Below are 26928 nucleotides of genomic sequence, written 5' to 3'. Positions count from 1 at the left end.
TGTTCTGAAAAGAGAAAACATAATAATCAGAAAAAAGAAATTAGTAGTAATCATGTAAAGACTTTCTTCTTTAATGACAAATTAATCATACTTTTATCTAAGATATGATACAACGAAATATTTGCTTAAGTAGATACATTCTCTCTGTGATTCGCCTTACCTCCTTCTCCTTGGAAAGGCGAGAAAATAAGCGTCGTTGGCCGCGATCGCATCTCTCAGTAAACGTCACGTTATATCAGAAGAGACGAGAGAAAAGACAGGTAGACATACGTACACACATACATTATAAGGCCACACACAGTCAGTTATTATGTAGTCGATATATGCCTTGGAGGCAATTAATACTATTGTTATGATTCAGACGAGTATACGTCATGTGTCTTCCTCGGTGTTGCGACGCCAGCCTTCGGTCAGTGTTCTAACGCGGAGACCTATGAGCAGTCGGTTTCCGTTCATAGGACGCTTTACCGAACATGCACGGTTCGACACGCGCTTAGCGGTCTCCGAATAACATACCGAGAAATGTGACTCCTCGAAAAACTATAACATTCAATATCATGACTACTAAATTTAGTATCTTTTAGTGTATAATTTATACGATCCTTCTACATTTTTGATAGAGTGTATTTCAGTATAAAAGTGCATTTATAGATAAAAGTGTTATCCATACCAAAGATTGAAGTGATTGTGGCAAAAGACAAAATGCCGTGACGAAACTCAAGTGTATAATGATCAGCATCTTGATCAAGTAAAGTGGATACCACTATAGTGATTTAAACCAGATAACACTGTTCACTTGTGAAAACCCTGGCATGGTTCTCTTACACACCTAATTAAAACTCATTCATGATGTATGGAAGATATTCTCAATAGCTAATTTTTTTGATCCTTCGTTTGAAGAAAAAGAAAACAATTATTAAGTATGTCAAATAATAATCTCGGATCTATCGTTGAAACGAATATATATACGAGCACAAACAATATCATCAATGATGATGAGAAAATACTCAATGAAAAGCATGAAAAGAGCAGTATGACTTCCGTACATAAAAATACTGAAGAAGTGGCAGGAAAATTGAATAAGTATACTCAAATTGATCTTACTCACTTATCATATGCTACACAGAAAGTAAGACCAACTTCTATAGCTTACTTGCCGAAACAGACACAAATAAGTGATTCGAATTATTCTTGCTATAATTCAAAAAGCAGTTTATCTTCTGCTCAAAGTGATTTGAGCCTATCACCTAGAAACAGGCACAATCGATATGTGACCTTAGATATGAGACCAATGAATAGTTTTCCATTGTCAAATCCTTATTTGAATAGTCATGTCCCAGGAAATAGTATGGCATACACATGTTGCTGTATGTGTACAGGATCACAAGTATCGCCAACACCTCAACCTCAACAAACAGAAGAGCATGATGGTCCTGAAGGCCTTTCATGGAGAAGACTCCATATGAGTAGAGCTAAATTGAAAGCAACTGCAACAACATCGGAACTATTAAGTGGATTTGCCATGGTAACTATTTAAAATTCATACATAGAGAATTAAGGCACTCTATTAAAACTATTGTCATATTTCTGACATAAAAATGTACTATTACACTGGTATCACGATTTCAAACGACATTCCAATGTTCTCGTTAAACACTTACAATTATTTGAAAATTAATAGATACTACAAAGTATAATTGCTAAATACCAGTAATGGAATAAAATGCATGAATTTATCAAATGGTAATGAATCATTATGTAGTCAAGTTTGAAATATTTGTCATTTATAAATTCTGTGCAATGTTAATATTCCGAGAAAATCCTGCGTTTATATGATCAGAAAATCCGCTGTGAGTTACACAACGTTTCCTGAAAATCATTAAACAGACGTGGACGACAATTCCGTATAATCTTCAGCCTCATCTATGATTATATAAGACAAATATTACTTTCTTCAACAATACATTATCCGTTGACGCTAATACAATGCATTTTCGAGTATTCAAGCAACTATGCTTAAATTACAAAGTATAATTTGTACAAAGAACGGGTATTCGAAAAGGACACGGAAAATTAACATATGCAAGATAGTATTGGTGTTTTATGCTTATGTAGATGTTTATGAGTCAGATACCAGGGGAATACCTCTTTATTAAAACTATAAAAATCATAATCGATTAAAGTGTATACCTTTTTTTGAACTTTCAGGTAGCTATGGTAGAACTACAAATAAACGAGCCAACAGCAGTACCAGAATGGCTGTTTGTAATGTTTGCTGTTTGTACAACAGTCTTAGTATCAGTACACATCTTTGCTTTAATGATAAGCACGTACTTATTGCCTAACATTGAAGCCATCAGTAAACTCCAAGTATCACGACTTGTAACGGAATCACCACATGAGAGAATGCGCGGCTTTATAGAGTTAGCCTGGGCATTTTCCACAGTATTAGGGTTGTTTCTCTTTTTGGTAGAAGTGGCTATACTGTGTTGGGTGAAGTTTTGGGATTACTCCTTCACAGCAGCAACTGCCAGTACTATCATAGTGATTCCAGTTCTCATAGTGTTCATAGCATTCGCTGTTCACTTCTATCATTCACTGGTAGTTTACAAATGCGAATCCTCTGTGACTGATATGAATGAATTAGAGAATATAAAAAGGAATTTAGATAACGTGACAATGGGACAGAGCAGTGTATAATTACAGGCTTATGCGATAAAATTTTGCCATTTCCACTTCGTCCATATATACGTATTAATCATATACTGCTACGCACATCTTGTAGCATGGTTTATGGTATTCGTCTCGAATAACGGCTCTCTGCACAAGACAGTTACTTAATTCAAATCGATTAGCATTGAAGAACTTATACTCATTGTCTTCGACAAGAGCCAAATGTGCCATAAATTTGGAAATTTTCAAAAAGCCAAATAACTCGTGACATCGTTGATAGCTTCACTTCGTGAAACAAAGTTCAGGCCCCGAAGAAATTCCATAAGATCGTCAGACATCCATTCGACATATCTTTCCATGATCATCGTGCAGTCCACACTTTAAAAAACTCGCTAAGAAGAGGTGTTGATGTATCAGCAACCCTGATCGGTTATTTTTTAACATAAAAATGACCAATTAATCAGATATTGTCGATAAGTGTTGAAATAAAAAAATTATTATGGCTTAGCATTGTTTCTTCAAAGGAGTGGTTTTGCGGATATTAATAAGCACATCGCGTGCAAATTCCTCCAAAGCCTGATCGACGTAATAGTTAGCCGCAGGCAAATCATATACTATATCGTTATTTCCTAAAATACTTAAGAGCCAGATTGTATAACGTGTATTTACAATACGATAAACTAACCATCCTAGTTAATAGAAATTTAATTATTGTACTTAAAATATGCGCTGTAAATATATATGTGTATGAATGTCGGAAAAAAAACACGTATAAGTTTATTCAATAACTTTTACTTTTTTTAACATGATCATGCAAAAATGATCATGTTTTTATTATATATAAAAATGTACATAGCTGTACACATGCAAGTCAAGAATTGCAACCGTACAAGCAAAGTGCTCTTAGTATATTAGCTATATTATTTTAGCATTTAATTATATTCTATTTACGACTTAATTTCCAATTCTTCTTTAAATGTGTTTCTTGTTCGGCTTTACTTTTATCGGTACGCAGTATCGTTAATTACACACATTTTTACCTTGTCACTTAGTTTGTGGAAAAACTGAAGGATAGTTGCAAGTGACATAGTTTATATACATGCTTTCATTCCAAATCTTGTTATCCTAGTCAAATAAATTATTCGTTTTTCAGACTTAAATACTCTTGTTAATCAAAATGAGCATACTTCATTACTTATGCTATAAAAGAGAAAAAAGTATGTTTATCCACCTTTCACTTTCACCATAAACTAAGTTATAATCTTATGATCCATACTTTTATGTTACTATGCCGCCGCCGATTTCATTTGTACAAAAAGATATGAATTGAAGGAAAAAGAATCGTAGTTAAAATAAGGACATAATACAATCGTTTTGTTACAAAACTGTTTCAGAAAGTTTTTCATAACAATGAAAGTGTTGAAATGTATGTTATATTTCACAATACTTCTAATCGCATTAGCATTATTGTTTTAATTAAAATATTCTGCTTAATTCAAATTTACAAGAATTGATTTAATATCTTCTACAATGAATTGGATGATTGATTACAGGATTGGCGCGAAATTGTCAATATGAAAATAATGAATAAAGTTAATATGTACATTGGAAGAAAAAAAGTAAAACATCTATTACAGAAGAATGAATCCTGTGTGTAACGTACGTTAATTTATTCAAAAACGAGGATCCTTAGAATAAACCATAAGATTTGTCTGAATCTTCAAATCTAATAAAACGCATTTACATTCATTCGTCTTAAAAATGAAGTCTTTTCTATTTTTGTAACGGAAGTAATTAAAATATATTTTATCACTTGTGTTCTTACCTTAAAAGAGAAACTGATTGTTCTTTAGGCATATAAAATTGAAACGAGAATGAGAATAAACTGCTTGTGCTATGGACAGGTAAATTATTGAAGTTGAATAATTGAAATAATTAGTTTTATATAAAAAATTAACTGAACAATATCAAAATAATTTTATTTATAAAATAATTCTTTTCAGGTGGAATCAAGTAAATAGTCTTTGTATAATATTAAATAAAATAAGAATGAAATGTTTAAATAAATCACTAAAATTTTGTTAAACGGTAAGAATGCAGGTATAACATTTTTTCCTTCCATATTATAGTTTAAATTTCACTTCCTAAATTCAATATACAAGTTAAATTACTGTAAATTCATACTCTATTACTGTATTCAATAATTTGTCACTTCTAATATCATTTTATCTTTCTAGGTGCAAAACAGATTACATTAAAAAACGTATTAATGTCCTTAAAATATTCTTATCCATAAAATATATTCACAGACTAAAATTTAAATATACATATAATTTGTTCGTATCTTAAAAATGTGATGAATATAGCATTATAATAACTGAAAGTAAACAGACTAACGCATTTTTGTCTGTAATGTTTATATGATCTACTGCAAATTATACGAATATTATGAAAGCAATTATCAATACACTTGTGTCACATTGTACAATATTGTAGTGTATATAATGTTATATCATGCTATATCGATTCATAGTTCTAAAAAAGTGATACAAGAAAGATTGAACATAAAAGATTGTTTTAGAGAAACATCTCGATAAATTGGCTTTCATAGAATATTATTTTCAGTCTTGTTTTTAAATAAACGTATAAAGTCTTTCTGGTGCCCATCCATAGCAAGAGCTTAGTTAAAAAACCCTATTTTGTAATAATAAACTCCTTTTTTATCACGAGATTGTTCTTGAAAATCAAGAAATAAATATGCAATTTATTTCAGACGATAAAGTTCTACAACTACCACTTTCATCTTTCCTAAGAGCATTTTTCAATTTTCAATCGTGCTATACAAAGTTAGCAAGACATTTGGCAAGTTAAAATGCTTGCTATTAATACTAATAACAAACTGTAAATTTTAACTCTTAAATTTATAAAAACGAAAATTCATATGTACACGTTTGCATAAACAATGCTTTATCCGATACTAGCCCCAAATAAAAGAAAGTCACAACCTACACACATACGATCACTAGATCTTTATGAAAATCCTCGAATAATTATGAAATTACTCTATTCATAACTACACATTACATACAATAATTCTAATATTGAATAATAAATTAAAGAGAAACTTTTTGCATAAAGCATATCACACGCATGTATAACGGAGTTGAAATGAAATTATCAATGTGTAAATACATCGTTAATTTAATATAGAAAAACTATATTTAAAATTATTAAAAATTTGTATGATAATATTGTTGTAAAAATAATAAAACACTTTCCGTTTTTAAGTGATTCTCACTTGTTTTAGTATATTCACTAAATTGTGAGATAATAATCGACATCATTTATTTCACCTACAATATATAGTCTATTTGTTTACTCAACATTAAATATAAGACACAAGAAGAATACCAACAATACACTCGCAGTAGTTAGTATTCTAAATACGTTTTAGAAAACTGTTTTTTCGTTTTTATTCGGTAAAAGAATTCCCCCTTGCTAGTGTTAAATTACTGCAAATCACTCACATTGTTCTTTAAATACGAAATCGTAATTTGCACTGTGGCATTAAAAGATGTGTATTGTGTATAGAAAAGAATTACTTACGTTAAATGACAGCAATGAAAATAAGGACATGATGATAAGTGACAACAGGACTCATACAGTTTTCTTCCCATGATGTGTAATGTACACAAACCCTGACTCTTGTCAAACTTCCATGTGTTTAGAAGGTTGTTGAGATATGAATGGTTCACTCCACATTCGACGTAAATCTCCCTAAAAGATTACTTAAATTTAGTACATTCAAATAAAATACAATGTGAATAAAAATTGATTTAACTAAGAATTACCTTCAAATATGCCATTGTAAGTAGTGGCAATAAGGTGAAGGGTACAAGGTACAGTAAGGCAGGCTGCGCAGCTTTGAACACCTCAGAGCTTACAGTAGCAGTAAGTAAACCGAGAAAATAACCAATCAGAGAACAATGAAAATAACTAATGCGATTAATGTGACGTGGGGGTGGAACTCCTGTTTCGCAACCACCAGGTAACAGTTGCGTCTTTTTATACGCATCATATCGCAAGACAAAACAAAGCAAAAGACCTGGCATAACAACGTCACCCAGACCCAGCATTGAAAAATGCCCTGCTTGATGCATAGATGGAAAAACTAGTTTTCCGGGGAGAGGAAGTTTTGGTGCTTCTCTGGCTACTCCACCTAAATGCAACCGTCTAGCCACAAGATTCACTGGATTATCTGCTGGTCTAGTTGCTACCTGTTAACAAAAAGGCATTAACAATGTTACTATACTTTCAATGTGTATTTGCATATTACAATCTTTTTTAAACTTACCTTAACCATTACGTTTGTGCTGAATATGTACGATGAAAAGAAAACCCAGAAGACATCGTAAATCAATAATCCAGTCAAGAGTATAGTGGATACTTTTAGGCTGGGTAACCGAATGAACGCAATGAATGCTACACAAAGTCCCATACCCATCGCGTCCATAAGTAGCCAATGCCCAGTCAGTATCCAGATGCATACTATACTCACACTCAATGAAAATGAAAGTAATTCTGCACCCGTAAACCTTCCACACACACCAAAAGATATTTTATTACCATCAGAACATGGTCTAATAATATACTGACACATAGGCAATAGTAGAAATGCCAATGCAACTGTAGCCACAACTGTAAAAAAAATATAAGTTTGATATTATTTTTAATTGCATACTTTAAGATAAACTTTAATTTAACATGTGTTTTATAAAACTTACTTGCTGTACAGATTGCCACAAGCATCTGCATACTGTCGAAAAAGAAAAACATAACAAGCAGAGAAATGGAAGCACCAAGAGGTAGACAAAGAGCATGCATTGTGTTTAAAGTTTGAACTCTTCCACTAGCACCATCCGCATTTGCTGTACTATTATTACTCAATATTCCAGTCAACAAATTACTACGTTCCTTTTCCTTCTCTCTTTCCCTAGCTTCCTGTTCCATATTTAGAGATCGGAAACTGCCATAGACTATCAATAAAATTGATATTAGGAAAGTGGATATCCTAGATGAATCCATTATGGTATAAGCCCTAAAATGTGTTTTATCAGTTAAACATACCCAATTCTTACACTATTTAAAATATTCGTGTACAAATAAAAAAATTACAACTGACCACTGGTAGTCAACTTGATACGTGGCCATTTTTAGAAATGCCTGGCCAGAGCATGAAACACTATGCTAGGACACCTTGTGACATTTAGATGTCCTATTTGAAAGTGCTTCTTAATCGCACTAACCTACATCAGAGATCATCTGTAATCACTACAAAAATTACACGTCAACCTTTATTCAATAAAAATCTTCAAACTAAATAGATCATAGACTTTACCTGCAATGCTGCCCATTCAACATTGTCAATAACAAGATTAGGCCTTGTGGAACTCCGGTCACCCCCTTTGGAAAAAGTTAATGAAAATATAACATTGCTAATAGTGGACAGCAGCATGTCAAGACAATAAAGATTATTACTACACAAATTGCATGAAATGTAATGTCATCTGATCTGCAGAAATGGGACACAAAAAAAGTAGCACTGACTCAAAGAATCAATTACTTCTAAACATTCGCACAACTAATGTGGTAATGATGGCAACGCAAATAGGATAAGTATGAAAATGCGCGACAAATTCTGACGATTCACGCGCACGATTGATATTCACCGATAGATCACACGGAAGACACTTTCGTACGGCCACTTTCAAACTTTCGCTACAATCATTTGGTGACCGAACCAAACGCAACACCGAATGTAACAATAGGAGCTACTGTAGCTTATCTACGGCATTTTACTGTTAACGGTACGACCACCATAACCCCTTCGTTTCGTTTCGATCGAACTATCACAGGCAAACGGGTAAACGTTAAAAAGAATTAACTAATATTTGTAAAACATAGCTGTTCACCATTTTGGTAAACAGAGGGGTCACGTGACTTTCTAGCACTGGCCCCAAGAGGTTGCTACTTCCTTACCCCAGATTATGTCCTCGACATTCGCGATATTTTGATGGATTCATGCATCTCCTCACCTGGGCGGTCCGAAGTCAGGGCCCTTCGTAGCCTCTTTCATCACCTCATGCATACACGAACCAGAGTTCGCGTAATTTTCAGAAAATCGAGGAGACGATGGATAGTACAATTCGCGAGAAATATGTATTAGCGCGCAATCGGTCAAATACCACAGTCAACTATAGCACGGGGCAACTGCTAGTTGACAGGCGCAGTTCTGCGTCGAGCTGTTCTACTGGGTGTTCAAAATACATCAGCTTTGTCTAGTAGTACATACCATTCTGCTCAGTTATTCCATTGACAAATTCTGTGTAATACACAATTGATATCGAACAAATTATATATTAACAACTGAGTAATATCAGAACATCTAAACGTGAATATCGAATAATGTCAATCATGAACGAAATTGCTGCGTTGCTAGTCATTGAAATGCAATCTAAACTAACATTTTTTTTTTTAAGGTGATACAAAGTTGAGTCTACAGCTATACCAGGCTGTACTAATTATGACTGAAAACAGAAAAACTCGGGATATCCTTTTTTTATGATCGTAGAATATTTACTTTATTATCAGTTATAGGTTTCACTCGGTATATATAAAGTAGCCTAGCGACAAATTTATAAAATTCAGTAGACATGTGTCGATTAATCATATTTATCTTATCAGAGATAAAGTAACAGTGATTTCAAAAAGAAAATAAGAATAATAACAGTAGAATAATTAAGTTACAATAGAATTATAAACTTATCAGATTATAGCAATTCGGCACTATGTAAAATCATTTTTAACCGATAATGTTAAAGTAAATACCAACATTATCGACCTTTTTATAGTTTTGCATCTAGTAACAATTTTTTGACCTAATGTTTAATATTTTGTATTGACTTCTGATAAATTCTTTATATAAAGAGATATATAAATGTGATAAAAATATAAAAATAAAAATTAAACTAGATGATCTATTCTGTTAAAATAAAATATCATACTCTTCTTCATTTTCACGAATACAATGGTGAGAGTGTATCTATGTCTAATCTTATATGATCTTATAAATATGCCACGGTATATGTTTCCTTGACAATTTTGTTCACTTCAACAATGAAGTGAGGTTAGAAGCTGAATGTATATTTACTATACATTCTACAAACTATATTATACATATAGTTTTATCTTATTTTTTATTGGTAAGTATTTGCATTTTCATCCGCTCATTACATCATGATCTTCCATTTTTTCGCTTGTTTCTTAAAGGTATTCAAACTTTAAGAGCAGATGAAGAGACGATCATTAAAATTGCACTTGGAATCATCTGATATCTATAATTATATTAATCAAGTTTTATTAAAAACATTATGTATATAAAATAATATCATGTAAATCTATCTACTGCTATATAAGTGTATAAGTACTTTATACAATTATAACCAAATGACAAAACTATGTCGGTAAGATTGATCTTCGTTCACTACTTATCGACAAAGTAATCTTACATTGAATTCCACCTCGGATAGCCTCATTTATTAAATCGTCTTAACAAAACGGGGGATATTAAATTATCTTAATAATACAAGTAACACGCGTAGTCAATCCTGAAATTGGTGTTTCTACATTTCATACGTATATATTATGGGCACGTGAGCTGGCTAGATAACTATTAATATATTGATATCCGTAACATGTTCTTTATACGAGCGGAATAAAGAGATGTTCAAGTAGTCAACGCATTGTGCGATCTGCTCAGATAAATTAAGAGCTTAGTTTCGTTCGAAGATAATGGTCAGTATCGAGTATCTAATCAGAGAGTGTGCCGAGTGCTTTTTCTTCATGACATCTCTCTCGAGTAGAACGATTCATTCGAACAGACCGTACATACATCTTGTCAAATGACAGAACGAACGTATTTTCGCTGGCGTGCTCGTTTCAAGTTCAAGAAGTACGTAAAAATTTTCTCCATTCCTGCAACATGATAACTACAATATATTTGGCAGATGTTCAATTTAATGCACGTAAAATGTTACTTACAATCAAAATCAGCGTATGCTACGCCTTACAAAAAATCTAGCAAAATTTGAATTTCGAAACTTTTTCTCGGAAAGATTTTTCTGTTACCAATATTATCGAATATTATTCCTTCGTTTTTAACGTTCAATCAACGACGTTCTTTACACAAGGACAGAGAAGAAGGCGGAAGAAGAAAACCGTCAAGAAATCTGCAAAATCACAGATTACCCATAATCAAATGTATACATATACATTACATATGTCTGTATACGTGGACACGAATACTATACAGGGTGTCTCAAAATATTTAATATGATCTGAAAGCATGTCATTCCTTTCAAAAAAGAGAAGTAAGTCAAAGGTGAAGAATACAAGTATCAGTGCTAGTGTTTGTTTTTGAAGAAAACTTACGAAAATTTGATGGAAATATCCGTATTTAACTAAAATTCAATTCAACAAATCGGATTAATCATAGGCATCTATTGTCTATGATCACAATAATTTATAATAGAAAAAATATTATTCTTTATTGCTACACTGAAGATACGATTATTATTTAACTAAAAAATTCACTGAAACTGCATTAACAAATTCGTGTATTCTTGATTTACCAATGTCTGTTTAATCAACAAAGTAAAAATACATCTTACACTAAATTTTGAACTTTTAAACAACACCAACTTGCGCAATTCTGTGCACTTTGTGAGTATATTCAAATAGAAACAAATGTAGTACATAACGAGGTATGTATCGCAAGTTTATTTAGTCAAACACACACATTTTTGGGATCGATTTTATCGAAAACAACTGTTTATGAAAGCACATTTCATTTTACGTTTTCGACTCATTTCGCAGATAGTTGCCGTTTTATATATTTTGTGAGTCACCCTGTATATATAGATAACAGAGTAATAAAGGTTAGGCACCGTCACCGAAGAACGTGGCGGTTTATCACGCCGTGCGAAAGGAGGATTCGTAATATACCTTTTCTAAATACTGTGTGTTTAACGTATTTACTCTCAGATATTGTTGGTATTGTTGCGTGGCGCGCTTTAATGACCGACGGGAGGACAGTGTGTTTAAGTTGAATTTCGATTCTAAGAGAGCGCACGAGTCCGTGGGGCCAGAAAGAGAGAGGATTAATCCAAAATGGTGGTCGTACTATACGGGTGATGTGTATGCAGATATTGGAGTGCATTATAATTTCAGGAGAAACGCGTGTGAGCACGCAACGTATTATAAAATGGGAGACCCGAAGGCTCAGCATGGTACACAGGAGATGAAAGGATGGCTATTTAAGTGGACTAATTATTTGAAAGGTTACCAACGAAGGTGGTTCGTCCTGTCAAATGGCCTACTGTCTTATTACAGGTAGTTTCTTACGTGTCAGTTTACTTTGTCTCTGTAATTTATAATTTAGCTACGCGTGTAAACAACGCTAGAGACTAACACGATTATGATTCTCATGGGTAGAATCATAATTCTTCGTGATGATTATCACCTTGTAAACCCACTGGTTTTTTTTCTTTTTTTGCAACAAGTTATAACAATAACAATTACTATATGACAAAGTTAATTATTTGTATGTGATACTAAGTTGTTCCCTTCTAAAAGATTTTTGTGGATTCTTGTACAGAAAATATATTGGGTTTACTGTAAAGTACTGATTTTTCAATGATCTTTCAATGAAATGTTTGAAAGGTAATGGTGACTTGCATGTATAACCTTTATAGGTCCATCTGTTAGACAGATATTTACTACATATGCAATGTTGAGGCTTTTTACTTACAATTAAGTGGAAGTATACATGTTTGCTGTGAGAATTTAGTAAATTACTTAAAATAGATTACCTTCTTAATTTTATTTGTATAATATAAAGGATATTATAAATGACATTATAGCTTTAAAAGTTCTTGTGTAAGAAGGTAGCGATAAATTCAAAATAATATTCTCTCATATGAAGCATTGTTTTTAAGAAATTTAACTTCAAATATTTATTAAATAATTGTATACTTTATCAAGTCTCGACTATATTATACATAATATCCTACTCCAATAAACATATCTATAAATACTAAAATTTTGTTTACATAGTGTATCATACATATCTTTCATTTATATTAATATTACATTTACATGTGGGTTGAAAACAGTTATAGCGTCAAGTGCAATTGCTGAAACAAATACGGAGAACTTTTATTCCGAATGAGTGTTATAAGGAACAAAAATTTCTGATTAGACTTATTTCAATTATGAATCTTGTATTCCGTTATTGATTACAGTACCATTACTTTTTTGGTTTTATGTAGGTTCCAAAACAGTTCTCGAATCAACTTCAACTTCAATTTCAGAATAATTGACATTGTTAGATACTATGGTTAAATATTATTGTATATGAGCATATCTTTTACAAAATTATTATAGAAGAAAACTATTACTAGTACATTTATACATATTATTATATGAATTCGTAACATCTAAAGTATTGACAACTTAAAAATAATTGACACAAGAAATTTTTCTTGTATGTCTACTATTCATGTTTTAATATCAATTCTGTTTATCGTTTATGTCTATCGCAAAGAATAAAGTGTCAAAGTGTCAGACTTCAGTGTCAAAAAAGAAAGCAGATTTATTTTCCTTGTTTAATGTTAATATTTAATGTGCATATAAAATTAATATTAATAATATTTCAACCAATGTTTCAGCTATAATTTTCTTTCACAGCAATCTTGTGAAAGATAGATTTATGTACAAGAAACTCGATTCATAATATTTAGTAATTTCAATTATTGTCAACTTGATACAAAAGTCAATTCTGAAACTATTTTGGAAATTATATAGAATCGAAAAAATAACATAACTGATAATAGAACCATAGTTGAAACAAATATTCTCCAAAATTTTGATTTCTTACGAGAATTATTCAAAGTAAATAATCCTTCACAATTGTTTCTGTCAGGCCCTTTGTATAACGGTCTGTAATTGTTACTTCTAGAACCTTTTCAATCCCTGCACTTACATCAAAGATGTTGTAAAATGAGGAGAAACAGCTTTGTATCTTGTATTTTGTATAGTATTGTAAACATAACAATTTGAAGTATGCATGTACATATGCAGCCAGTGCAAGCTCAGTTGTGGATACTTTTATCAATATGGTTTATCCAAGTATCCTTAATCAAATGTAATCATAGTTTCGTCCAAGACTCATGTTTATATATTTTTATACTTATCCATTTTAGTTTGAGCAACATCCCGAGCATGTACATGCCGTAAGACGCGTTGCAATGTTCTGATATCTACATAAAATTTCTATTGAAAAAGTACATATAAGGCGTTTGTGAAAATACAAATCTCAGATGCACGGACCATATATTTTGTATATAAACACATATGCTTACATTTATCACACGCATCAGAGAAGATTTATTGCATATTTGCCTTCCATATTTTTTTCGAATACTATGTGACAGACTTTTATTAAATAGCTTTAATTTAGCTTCATTGGGATCAGTTTTGTAGTAAAACAATCAGTACTATGTAATTTTATTGAAGAATTTAAACATGTTGTAACCACTTGGTCGTAATTACCGATTGTAGGTACAAAAGTACTTCGCTTCTGACGTGGATGAACATAACATAACATCATTACGAAAATATTTCACTATTCCGTTTCTTTATATTTAGAACATCCGTGTTCCCTGACGACGTGCAATGCCTTTCAACTTTTATTTTTCATTTTCCGTTTGGCACAGTTGTGTGATTTGAGTTTGCAATGCATTTATGAAATCGTAGAACACAAAAAGGTGACAGTGTCCTGCAAATTTTTACTTTCTTTTTATTTCTTTTCTTTACCTGAACTTCAACGTGTTAAAGGCTTCTCGCACAAAAAGTGTATGTATGTAATACACGCAACGTATAAACAATTATGTATTGTGATGTTGCATTGTTGCTATTCAAAGAGCAAGAGGGAGAGAGAGAAAGAAATAAACAGAACAAACAAGGAGAAATAAAAAAACAATGAAAGCTTGTAATCGAATTAAAAGATAATCGCGATATTAAAGGAATCTGTGTAGGGCGAAACGATAGACTCTTATTTGAGAAAGGAAAAAAGTAAATTTTCGTTTTGCTACAGTATTACACAATGTGAACGGGGTCTATTTGTTTTGTGGATTGTTTAGGGCTGAACCAACAGGGGGGCCAAAGATATCAACACGACGCAAGCGGAAGGCTGGCAGAGCCTCCGAGTAAGTAGTTAAAATTATCGAAAAAAAGCCGAAATATCCTGACTCTTCTTTTAAATTGAACTTTGTAATTAAACAGACAAAGACGATGTTGGAGTTTCATTTACATTTCATTATATGTATACAGTCCTTGCTTACTATATTATCACATGTATAAACTATATATATTTATATATATATTTATATATATATATATATTAGAGCTGTACGTATTAATAATGCCAGTATCGTCAATGTTCTTAATAATTTTGCTAGCTTCCTGCCCATTTCATAATATTTATAATTTTTATAAGTGATACCTGGTCCCTTTATCCAAAAAATTTTATTCGTAATTATATCTTAATTATGCTAAAAGGGAGAATATGAATTGTAAATTTTTGTGTTTTTGTGTGTACATATGTACGTGCGTATATTCGTATTTATTGTTAAGCACGTATTGTTAGGCACGTTGCTTTATTTTGTTGTAAATCCCAGTTATGTTCAGGTGGTATCCTAAAGGTCTTCCGAGTTTAAAGTTTTAACTGGTTCGTTGGGAATGTTCAAAGTAATAATTATAGCAGTAAATAAGTAGCTAAATTTAAATTCAAAATACATATGCTGTTGATCAGTGTAGGGAGTCGTTATTGTTTACTAAACTTACGATACCTTCAAATTTAATTATTTACTATGTAAATTTTACACCAACACAACGTAAAAGTCAAATTATTTCATACCAAAATCTTTCATTTTGAAATTGTAACATGAGATTATAAATATCTAAAGTTTTAATAAATGTAAAAAAGCTATATTTCCGCGATATAGAATTTACAAATTATTGTACACATGGAATTATGGTTTTAGACCTTTTACGATACGATGCACAATAATTCTGTTCTTTATAACTGTATATTGCAATTCTGTGTTTAGTAAAATCGTTCCACTCGAACGTGTCTTGATTTGATCGTATAAATACCGATTTTTAACTAAATAGTAATAAAGCAAACTCACGCTTTCCAACTTCTCTGTTGGCAAACACTTTATGTCGTCATTTCATTTATTTTTGCATAATTTACGTTTGCGTTACATAGTCATATTCCTCATTTGTTGAAAATCTTATAAAACTTTTTATAATTCATTAAACTTAAATGTACACGCATACATATTTAATCAGTGAAATATATGAAACGAAAAAAATAAATAATTCGACGATTTAATGTAATATTTGGCGATTAACGTGACATGGTAGAAAGTATCAAGAAAAATTTGAAAAGAGATAGTTATTGATCTATGCAGACAATATGCAATAATAATTTCTGAACGCGTTAGCATGACTATGATAATGATTTATCCTTCGTTGAGGATCAGTGCTTCAATCCATTGCGTGTTAGATTTAATTTCACTCGTTTTAAAGTGCATGGTGATGACGATCCGCGGACTATCTGTCCTCTTCTTTTAATCTTTAGATACATACAATTCTCGAACATTGTTTCTATTTATTTATTTATTTATTTCTTTTTCTCCGCAATATTATACGAACTCCTATCGAGAGTAAATTTGCGTGGGAACAATCGCGTGTCAAGCCATAATTGTAATAATAGTGCTTAAAACGGAAGGAATCGATTCTAGTAATCTCTGTTTACGCATCGTTTCCTGCGCTCTAACGCATTATCGCAGACCATTTGTATTCATTTGGTTGTGTTGATTGTATATGACTGTCTTAAGATACGTACCACAAAAGAATGATTCACAGAATAGGTCTAACACATAAAGTATATTTTGTTGTACTAATTCCAATTTACGAAATTTCTTAGATAGCATCTAATTTATCGCTAAAAATATTACAGTAATACCACGATTTGCGTTAATTTACATTTACGTTCGCTTCATTAATGATGTTTTTAGAATATCTGCAAGTAATTACATTCGTATTCAAAATGCGAACTTTTCACTGTTTCATTCTTCATCAGGTTTTAGTAAGGAAAGTACAACGTGGTATACATTGTACCTCTCAGTGTATATGTAAATGTAAAATCAACAATTTTATTAGTTTTGTCAAATATACTCACTATACTGCCCAACTAGGAAGAAAGGCAGTATCTACTAAAAATATTTTACTGTTATTTTGCAATTAAAGAAGACATAAGATGTACAATAATATTATCTGAAAATAAAAAAATTCAATTTCACATTTTTCTGTACTTACTGTCTTCCTTAATAGTTTGACAGTAGGTAATAATATCGTGTAACAATAATTACATGTTTCTATCGTTACATACTATATAATCACATGGAAAGGAAAAGAATTTTATTTACCCTATTACCACGAAATGTGGTTAGGTGTCTATATTCGATACGTAATTACATAATTTCTATAAGGATCAGTTCCGAGGTTCAACCACATTTCGAGTCATATGTATGCTATTTGCCTATATAGGTAGTCATCTTAATTGGACAAAAGTTTACCTGCTAATATAATAAAATGCTAATACTATATACAGTAATACATACATCAATTCTATTTCGATTTAGGTCGATTATTCTGGAACCAATTAGGTCGTAACTTCGAGGTATTACTGTATTTTCTTTTTAAGTAATTTCGTTTATTGTGGGTGTAAGCACGATAGAGATGTATAGAACCTTAGACATGATTTATTACAGTTCTGATCTTGATTTCTTTCAGTAATCAAAGTTTCAAGAGACAAATTTTATTTTATGTACATGTCCAACACAGTCTTTTCTACATAAATCTTTTTAGAGTTTGTTCTACGTATTTTGAGGTACACTATACGTTATAAGATATGGTAAAGGTACTCCATTCGGTGATTCTGTGAAATCATTAATAAATTAGATTATTTTCGAATAACTAGATAAAAATGTTATTTAATTTAGACAATTTCATACAATCACCGAACTCAAAATAATACCGATTCCTCTCTTTCACGGTGACATGGTATGCATATCTCCACTCTCTGGGTGAATTGAGAAGCGTTTTTTCTGGCTTGGATAAACCTCTGACTAGTGAACGCAGCAAGCGACTAATTGCAAACTCACGTCTGTCTTTCTCTGTGTCATACGGTTTTCTTGTCGTTAAAGAATACGTTCGCGAAACTGTCGCGTTCTTTTTTCTCTGTTTAGGAGTCCCGCGGAGATGTCACACACGTGCCGCGGCACGATATCCTTGCACGGGGCCTTAATTCACACCGTGGATGCTTGTACTTTCGTCGTCAGCAACGGCGGCACGCAAACCTTCCACATTAAAGCAGCGACGGAGGTAGAGCGCCAACAATGGGTCACGGCCCTCGAGTTGGCGAAGGCCAAGGCCATTCAAGCCATGGAATCTGGTGTGTATGACAAAAGACTTCTAAAATTCTTTTTACTTTTTATATATATAAGAATCATTTACTTTATCACGTACACTGTTGCTAACATAATCATCTAATTAGTTCGCTTAGGAAAGGAGAAAGTTTTAAATCAGAGATCCAGATTGGAGTGCAGTTGAACAGATTTAGCTGAATAGTGTAATTAATGGAGTAATCCTATCAGATAATACTTCTATATCTGGTTATTGTCGATACTAGGATTTGTTTTATAATTTTATGGCTATTTCAAGTCCTGAGATTTATTTGCAGACTATAATGATAATCACATATATTATTTAGTAGTCTCTTTAAATAGTACTTGATACCAATACAGGAAATAAAATGACTAATTTTTTTCTTTTAATATTATACTAGATATGAATTCTGAGTAAGAATCAGCTGATATTTTTAGCAATGAACTTATCAACACTTAATAGGCCAAGCAGCATATTATTGAAGGCAATTAATGATAGCAGGTCTTATAAAATATCTTATTAACAGTCTATACTTTTTTTTGCAATGATCAATGAACTGATTTATAACCTAATATAGAATCTGTGCTCAATTACAGATTCTAATTCTATTCTATTACATATTACCATATATTAGGTGTAATGTAGATTTGCAATTTGTGAATTGTTAATTCTTGTAGTAGCCATTCACTTTTTGTATTTCCAGTGTTGTACTATAACAGATATAATAGCAATCTTAAAAAAATAATTAGGGATTGTTTTAATTAAATGAAGAACATTTGTTGGTATTTTTATTACAATTAAAAAGATATCAATACAAAAGTGTCTTAAGCTCCCCAATTGTGTTGGTTTTTCTGAGAGATATCAAAATTAAATATTTTGTCTTGTCTTCTTCTTTTAATTCTCCATTCAGTGATAACAGAGAAGGAAGTCACAACAATAAATAAAATGAAAAAAAAGAAAACAGGATTTATCTTATTTATCTTTAGATTTGTTTTTTCTCCTGACAATACTTCTTACTATACATATTTACCAATCTTTTTCTGATATTACACTATTTTTGCGTGATATGATTAACAACACTGACCTTTGAAGTATGATTCAAAATGAACTAAGAACATTGTTACTCTTTTTTCAAATATATAACATTGAATATGTAAAAGTTTCATATTTTATTGTTAACAAAGTTTGTTAGCAACTAAAAACCTATGTTTAAAAAAAAACATGTTTTTAGGGAAAAAATCTATGTTTTAGGAAAATCCTTTATATTTTTGAGAGTTCAATTGTTTTGAGTAAAGTATCACTGTCTAGCCTACATTAAATTGCCAGTTTTTGTTAAAACTTATCACTGATAACCATTTGATTTATTGTAAACATAATAAGACAATCCTAAAGTAGATACATTATGTGAAGTAAACTTTGTTCCAGAAGAAGAGGAGGAGGAATTCCAAGACAATGACAGTCAAAAACCAGAGAATGTGTCTGTAATAAAGGACTTGGCTCAACGTTTAGAAAATTTACAAGCCTGTAATGATTTAATAAATAAAAGAGGGACTATGCTTCAACGAGCTTTGAACGACCTTGAGGCACTTGAACCTCCATCACCAGAATTAGCAGCAAAAATAAAGACGGTCAGCGAACGTGCAACGCTTTTCCGCATTGCTGCTGTTGCTATGGTTAATGTAAGTTAAAAATTTCTTTCTATTAATAATACATATATAAATGAATAGCTCTAGCAAATAAGATATATTCCACTATTTTTGCTGTGGAGAATAATTCTAGTGCATTGTCACTCAAAGTTTGCTACGTGCAAAGAACTATAAAAACTAATAAAATCCCTTAAACTATCTAGGTGCAATAATTTAGTTCCAAATGCTTTTAGTTATTACTAAACTGTACTATAACTCAACTAAATATCATTCAATTAAATATCAGTAGTATTATAGTGGGTACTAGTGCTATAATAATACTAGTATAGCTAGAGTACTAAAGTATTAAATCCACTGGTAAATAATATACATTCTACATTTTGCTCTTCCTACTAACCATATAAATTCACGTTTATTCATCATGTATTGTTACAAACATTGTATTGCAACATTTACTAATTTATTTTTGTTGAAGGTGTAGTACTCGCGTAGAAAAATAGGGCAAATTGTGGTTTCAGACGAGCAATGAGTATTTACAACTAGCGCAGCAACAGGAGCCAAAGTGGAAGAAGATGCTACAACACGAGCGTGATCAGAAGGTGCGGATAGAGAAAATGGTTGAACAACTCGCTAGGCAACACTCCCACCTAGAAGAGGCTGCACAGCACGCACTCCCCGCGGCAGTTCCAGCAGGGGGGCACAGAACTTCGCGTAATTTTATTTACATTCTTTTCTCTTTTAATGTAATACTACTATTAACGCTTCAATGCAAATGTCTTAAGCTCTGGAATATGGTAACGCTGAAAGGAAAGCGACCTCAAACATCTTTTTTATCGATCATAGCAGGATTATGCTTTTATTTACTGTATACATGTATTCTACGGAGTATACTGCTGATGATATTTGTAGACATCAGTCTTACAGTAATGATATTCGAGTTCAAATTAATGGAAATGGCTAAAATAACTATGCTTTTATATATTTCAACATTTAGGAAGGGGCTAAGAATTAAAGAAATAAATACCCAAAGATAAAAAATATCGTACTATCTTAACGCACTTAAACCATTGATATCGGTAATCCTAAGCGTGAAAAATATGTAAGATCTCAGATACCATTAACTATCACGGATTGATTAGATTAGTAATACATTTGTGTTAATACAGTACGATATTTCTGATTCGATTATATTTCAAATGGCCCGTATCACTCGCTTGCTATGATACGTGAGGTTGAATTTTCGCGCTTTTTTGTATTTTGTTACTTTGATCGTGAGATGGCGCTTACAGCGCATTTACTTTCAAATGATGTCACAATCTACACGTGCGTATGCAGTTTATCATAGCATATAACGCACACAGAGCAGACGTAAGTGAGAAAGAGATAGAATGAGAAAGAGAGTCGTGGGGGGCAAATTGTGAGGAAGGGACGTTTAGCATACATATATGACACTTACGGGTGTGTTTTCGTTTCTCCTAAGCTTGGCGCTTAATCAAGCTCAGATGGCCTTGCAAATCGCTGTTTCGTGCAAGTTCTGACCACAATTTCCTACCTTGGTCTTCTACCGCGTAAAAATTCAATGTGATAATTCATCGAGTCTTGAACGTCAACGATCTTGAGCATCGCGCCTAAAAGAGAGGATCCCAGTGGAGATGCTAAACCGATAGTGGGCTCTTATACGAGGCGAAGGGGAGGAGTCTCTGTCACGTCAACAATTTCTTAACGGTCTGCGGGTTCGATCAAGTGTTTTAACACCGTCCGAATACATGAGATCCAGTAAACCGATCTCGGGACACAGCATAACCTAATGCGCGGTACATTCTAATTGCCATTGTGATATAAAGATACGTGTGTGTGTGTATGTATATATATATATTTACTACAAGCACCATCGCTTCGCTAGTTTCTACGCCAGTACTGCAGGTGTGGACCGAGATTGGGGGTAAAAAGACGGGTACGATTTATAATGGCAATTGTCATGTCCATTATTCTCGATCAGTTGGGAAAAGGGGAGCGAGAAACGTGAATAAATTTTGAAGGGAGGGTTTCAAGGAACGGTGTATTCGGAGGAAAGTAAAGTACAATAAATATTCGTTAGTTTTTGATGAGTATCCAATACGTCTTGTTGTATGGTTCATTATTGGCGCGAAATTATGCTTTTCTCATTGCGTAATCGTATCGACAGCTTCTGATGACATTTTGTTCTGTACGTTAACGTTTATCGTTAATCTTAACGGCCGTTGTGACTCATAGCACGTGAAGGTTTTCTCCATTTTGAATTCTGAAGTTTAGTACAAGGTTGATAATTAAATCGCTGTACTCAGCTTAATCTCATTTGTCTTGTGTATACATGCTTTGCTCTTGATCTAATTACTTTGAAAGGTTGAATTAAGTGAAATTTTTGATTGATGTTACAGATACAACTGTTACATCTTCTCCATCAGAAGACGAGGAAGATAATGCAGAGTTTTATGATGCTCAGGAGTCTGATACTTTTACTTTAAGTATTCCTGGTGTTGCTACAAGCAATTCGAGAGATAGGACAGATTCTCAAGGTAGCGATGATGGCTCTAGTTCAGAAGGAGATCAAACACCTTTGCCTTTATCAGATGGTGCAGGTGCAAATTCCTTTCTTATCGTGACCGATTCTACGGCAGTGCAAAGTTCCACCACAGTTGCAAACACGGACAATCTGGATAGTGTAAGCGTACTGTTAAATTTACATTTGAAAAGCATAAAGAAAGAATGGAATATAGCATTCTCGTTTGTTCTAATAGACAACTTGGCAAACCAATAATGGCAGCAATGGCAGCACCGGGGTAACAGGTTCTAAAAGGAAACGAAGAACTAGGGTACCTGATAAACCAAATTATCCATTAAATTTATGGAGTATAATGAAAAATTGTATAGGCAAAGATTTATCAAAGATTCCAATGCCTGTCAACTTTTCTGAGCCACTTAGTATGCTTCAACGGCTCACAGAAGATTATGAGTATGCAGATATTCTTGACAGGTAAGTACAGAATAGTCAATGATAATGATCACATTATTACATATACGATTTTATCCAAAATAGCAATATTTTATTTTATTTGTTTCAAAACAGGGCAGCAGAATGTACAGATAGCTATGAGCAAATGGCTTATGTAGCTGCATTTACTATATCTAGCTATTCCACAACTGCTTCCAGAACTGGCAAACCTTTCAATCCTTTATTAGGTGAAACGTATGAATGTGATCGCGTTGATGATTTAGGATGGAGAGCAATTTCAGAGCAAGTTTCGCATCACCCTCCAATGCTAGCTCAGCATTGCGAGGGACGAAAGTGGCGTTGTTGGCAAGAGTTTACCATGGCGTCTAAATTCCGTGGAAAGTATTTACAAGTAAGTTTTTAGACTTCTGATTGTTCTTCCAATATTTGAATATAGAACAAAATAAATGCGAAATTTAATGCATTTATGTAAATGCAGGTAATACCATTAGGTACTGCTCACCTGGAGATGGATGATGGTATGAAACATTACACATGGCGAAAAGTCACAACTACTGTACACAATATTATAGTAGGGAAATTATGGGTTGATCAAAGTGGTGATACAGACATTGTGAATCACAAAGAGGGTATAAAGTGCCATTTGAAGTATACACCATATTCGTACTTCTCGAGAGATAGTCAACGAAAAGTAAAAGGAGTAGTAATGAATTCAAATAATGAAGTAAAGTGGGTAGTACAAGGTACATGGGACTCAAAGATAGAAATTGCTCCTGTGATTAGTACGTCTGGTACGTCAGATAATCCAGTTTATAAAACAGGCCCATATATACTCGCATGGAAACGGCGTATGCCAGCGTAAGTATTTCATAAAGTTAAAGCTCCTCATATTTTTCAAAATTTATCACATTGTTAAAATTATATGTATATTATTATAGTGAAGATAGTGAAAAGTATTACAATTTCACGGAATTAGCGTGTCAACTTAACGAACCTGAAGAGGGCGTAGCTCCTACAGATTCTCGAAATAGGCCTGATCAAAGGTTAATGGAAAACGGCCAATGGGATGAAGCAAATGCAGAAAAGCTTCGATTAGAGGAAAAACAAAGAATTGCTAGGCGTGCAAGAGAACATGAAGCTGAAAAAGCAGCTGCCCAAGGTATTATCATCTTTTATAGTGTTTCTTCCTTTATAATTGTTATTATTTCGTTAAAAGAGTATGACTAAAAAATTCAATTTATAATAGGTTTACCATTTGAAGTTTATGAACCGTTGTGGTTCAAAAAAGAGCAGGATCCATACACAGACAGTTTATGTTATGTATATGGTGGCGAGTATTGGGAATGCAAGAGTAAAGGTGATTGGTCACGATGTCCGAACATATTTTAGCTTATTATATAATTATATCGATTAATGTGACCGCCAATATACACTGCAGAAATGTTTGGATCCGTTTAAGGTGAAGATAGTCGATATTAGAAATCATTTTCGTGGAGATCGTTGCTTCTGAGAAATGTTGATGTGATAGTGGGGTGGTTGTTAGGGGTCACGGTTTAGTTATTAATTCTTCCAATGAACTGATCGAAGTTGGCAATTCTGACTCATAAAACAAGCGTTTTTTTAAGTATATCATTGCCCTCCTCGTTGTTCTACACATCCTTCTACCTCTTCATATTGCCACTGTAAATCTCTCGTTCACCTATTTTTTAAACAACCAGAATATTATACTGCATTCGATCCATATGGCCCAATTAATGCTTTTGCATACAAACTTTTGTATAGACACTAAAATTTGCCTGCATTCGTCATTTGGCTTTGCTACTAGACTCAGTATATGATAATATATTCACAAATGGAATATCAATAAGCGAATAAGTTGCAATAGCTTTATTACTTCGATTAAAAATTTAGATTAATAATGAAATCGATGATTTTTACTACAAAGGCATTGCTGGTAACTAAAAGCTACAATCATTGAGGGTTGAACACGAGAATTCACTTAAATACTAACTCAGTATTCATAATATGTTTCATTCGAATTTAGGAAGTAACCGAATTTCCCTTCCTTTTTTTTAGAAACAAAACTGACTGTAAGTACTAACGAGATCGATCGTAATACCATTTACGAAAAATTAACTATCGCGGAAAGTACTTACATATAGTAGGTAAAATATGTTTTGGATGCTTAACGCAATGCTACTATATTTAAAAGAATTAAAAACTGTGGAAAAAAAAGCAAAAATTTTGAATATTATTGCCGAGTAAATCAAAAAATAAGAAGTGATCGTGTTTGAATATGTAAAGCCTTGTTAAATTATTTAAAATGTAGATGCCGATAGACGACACGTTTTTACATATTGGTCATTTACAAATGTGTGGTGTGCGGCCAGACTGTTCATACTCGACTGCCACGTCTTAACCTTTGCGCGAAAAAAAAAAATGGATTAAGAAGCGGCATTCGTTAACGTTTTGATGCGACAATCTGTAACCGCTATGAAGAAATGTTCCTGCGGATGATAAAATATTTATAACAACGAGAGAAGGAGTTGGATATGTAGAAAAACGTTCTTTTCGACGTGTATGATGATATCCAATGCGAATGTTATGATGTATTCTATAGCGTGCAACTGCAAGAAATACGAAACAGAAAGGTGTAATGTGTACGCTTCCAAATTTCTGCAATGTTCCGTGCAGATGTAGACACTTGAATGTTCCACAAATTTAGGCTATTTCGCCTACGGGCTAGCCTAATTACTATACACTCCGTCGAGCTAATATTACAGATGTTTAATTGATATTAATTAACAAGAAGAATATAAAGAGAATTTAAAGTCATCTGGTGGTTGAGCCCATATGTTGTAAAAAGTTGTGTTCCTTTTATAAGGGACCTTGCTTTTTTTGAACCGGAATCATATTAACAATAATTGCAACCGAAATTCTTCTCTTTTCCAAACTACAGTACGTAGACACGCACACATCCATACACAGGTACAAACGCGCAGTTTAAGCGTGTATGATTTTGCGTACGTACGTATGTATGTATGTATGTATGTATGCCCGTATGTACATATAATAATGAGAAAAAAAACGTTGTATATCCCTCGTATGAGCACATCGTACAGCAGGTTCCGTTCATAGTGTTTGTATATTGACAATTTCATATATAACAGTCTGTATAGGACGACATTGGACGGAACATCATAGCTTGCAACCAATGTTTACAATTGATTGTTAAGATTAAGTATTCGGCTGTATTATAATTTTAATAGATAATTATAATCAGATATATCTGTATACATATAAATACAAATTAATTATAAAATAAATAAAATGAATAATTTAAAGAAAAAACGTACGGTACGAGAGCTAGAACAGATGTTCCAATTACGTAGTGCTTGTACATTAGCTATTCGTGTGGAACGATAAAATGCAAATGCTTCGCCACAAACAAACAAAAATAATATTAAAGAAAAAGAAATGAAAAAATCTCTTTGTAGCATTCACATGATTGCCTTTCGGCATCTCCTATGTAACACCCGTTGGTCGCACAAATGGTGCAATTATTTATATGATAATATTAACTGTAGCTTTTTTGTTCCATCGAACGAATTGTATTGATTTATTGTAACAAATTTAAAAAGAAAAGAAACGATCTTAAACGGGTAATATTTATCATTGAATATTTTATTACAACCCAGTAATCACCGTTTATTTATCGTTGTTCAAATCTTGATTTTGTGCTTCATGTATATTGGAATCAAAACTCAGATGGTGGTGCTGGCGTTTCTCGGTTTAATTTTTACTACATATGCGTAAAATCTTCAAATCCTAGTTTTCCTTATTTCCTTAAACATATACATTAGCAAAATCAATTGTGAAGCAAAAAAACTGTTCATTAAATATTGTCTAAATACCAGCGCAAAAACATTGCAATCTTTTAATCAATGAATTGATTCCAATATATTCAATCTTTTTTTCGTT

General features: G+C 32.6%; 3 protein-coding genes and 1 long non-coding RNA gene across 14 annotated transcripts; 2 read left to right on the top strand and 2 right to left on the bottom strand.

Annotated features, from left to right (window-relative positions):
* Nucleotides 1-966: 966 nt before the first annotated feature.
* On the top strand, nt 967-5066 carry LOC143188980 (calcium release-activated calcium channel protein 1). 2 transcript variants are annotated; one of them, XR_013003602.1, is made up of 4 exons: nt 967-1525; nt 2209-4577; nt 4677-4773; nt 4911-5066. XR_013003602.1 is itself a non-coding variant. In XM_076393557.1 (2 exons), the coding sequence occupies exons 1-2, from the start codon at nt 1034-1036 to the stop codon at nt 2698-2700; spliced, it is 984 nt and encodes a 327-aa protein (XP_076249672.1). In that variant the 5' UTR covers nt 967-1033; the 3' UTR covers nt 2701-4661. The 2 variants fall into 2 exon arrangements, 1 of the variants encoding a protein (XP_076249672.1); XM_076393557.1 differs by lacking the exons at nt 4677-4773; nt 4911-5066 and having other exon boundaries at nt 2209-4661.
* Nucleotides 1398-8905, bottom strand: Sppl (signal peptide peptidase-like protein). 4 transcript variants are annotated; one of them, XR_013003601.1, is made up of 8 exons: nt 8713-8905; nt 8072-8136; nt 7856-8004; nt 7458-7771; nt 7028-7371; nt 6525-6950; nt 6280-6450; nt 1398-1487 (listed from the first exon to the last, which is right to left on the bottom strand). XR_013003601.1 is itself a non-coding variant. In XM_076393556.1 (7 exons), exons 3-7 carry the CDS (start codon nt 7882-7884, stop codon nt 6382-6384), a joined length of 1182 nt encoding a protein of 393 aa, XP_076249671.1. In that variant the 5' UTR covers nt 7885-8004; nt 8072-8136; nt 8769-8905; the 3' UTR covers nt 5192-6381. The 4 variants fall into 4 exon arrangements, 1 of the variants encoding a protein (XP_076249671.1); XR_013003598.1 differs by having other exon boundaries at nt 8769-8905; XR_013003599.1 differs by lacking the exon at nt 8713-8905 and adding an exon at nt 8403-8587.
* Nucleotides 8906-10508: 1603 nt separating this feature from the next.
* Nucleotides 10509-26613, top strand: Osbp (oxysterol binding protein). Of its 7 annotated transcripts, XR_013003554.1 has the most exons (13): nt 10525-10684; nt 11962-12123; nt 14934-14999; nt 18111-18316; nt 19720-19988; nt 20474-20666; nt 22373-22656; nt 22733-22968; nt 23062-23338; nt 23426-23805; nt 23886-24106; nt 24194-24406; nt 25024-26613. XR_013003554.1 is itself a non-coding variant. In XM_076393035.1 (12 exons), the coding sequence occupies exons 2-12, from the start codon at nt 11996-11998 to the stop codon at nt 24334-24336; spliced, it is 2403 nt and encodes an 800-aa protein (XP_076249150.1). In that variant the 5' UTR covers nt 10509-10527; nt 11962-11995; the 3' UTR covers nt 24337-26613. The 7 variants fall into 7 exon arrangements, 6 of the variants coding, with proteins under 6 accessions (XP_076249150.1, XP_076249145.1, XP_076249147.1 ...); XM_076393035.1 differs by having other exon boundaries at nt 10509-10527; nt 24194-26613; XM_076393030.1 differs by having other exon boundaries at nt 24194-26613.
* Nucleotides 10571-11870, bottom strand: LOC143188654 (uncharacterized). The gene is made up of 3 exons (XR_013003555.1): nt 11737-11870; nt 10774-10961; nt 10571-10707 (listed from the first exon to the last, which is right to left on the bottom strand). It is a non-coding gene; the product is annotated as an uncharacterized LOC143188654 (long non-coding RNA).
* Nucleotides 26614-26928: the final 315 nt, after the last annotated feature.

Source organism: Calliopsis andreniformis, chromosome 3, assembly GCF_051401765.1.
Source record: "Calliopsis andreniformis isolate RMS-2024a chromosome 3, iyCalAndr_principal, whole genome shotgun sequence".
NCBI lineage: Eukaryota > Metazoa > Arthropoda > Insecta > Hymenoptera > Andrenidae > Calliopsis > Calliopsis andreniformis.
This window is presented reverse-complemented; position numbering and strand designations above follow the sequence as displayed.

Excerpts from the sequence above, each read along its gene's own strand:
- Osbp (XM_076393030.1), top strand. The coding sequence starts at position 10,635 with ATGACAGAACGAACGTATTTTCGCTGGCGTGCTCGTTTCAAGTTCAAG. Across the intron at positions 19,989-20,473 it reads CTGCTGTTGCTATGGTTAAT|ACGAGCAATGAGTATTTACA; the intron begins GTAAGTTAAAAA and ends TTGTGGTTTCAG. Across the intron at positions 23,339-23,425 it reads TCCGTGGAAAGTATTTACAA|GTAATACCATTAGGTACTGC; the intron begins GTAAGTTTTTAG and ends ATGTAAATGCAG.
- LOC143188980 (XM_076393557.1), top strand. The coding sequence starts at position 1,034 with ATGACTTCCGTACATAAAAATACTGAAGAAGTGGCAGGAAAATTGAAT. Across the intron at positions 1,526-2,208 it reads TATTAAGTGGATTTGCCATG|GTAGCTATGGTAGAACTACA; the intron begins GTAACTATTTAA and ends TTGAACTTTCAG.
- Sppl (XM_076393556.1), bottom strand. The coding sequence starts at position 7,884 with ATGGCCACGTATCAAGTTGACTACCAGTG. Across the intron at positions 6,951-7,027 it reads GCACAAACGTAATGGTTAAG|GTAGCAACTAGACCAGCAGA; the intron begins GTAAGTTTAAAA and ends TTTTGTTAACAG. Across the intron at positions 6,451-6,524 it reads TTACAATGGCATATTTGAAG|GGAGATTTACGTCGAATGTG; the intron begins GTAATTCTTAGT and ends GTAATCTTTTAG.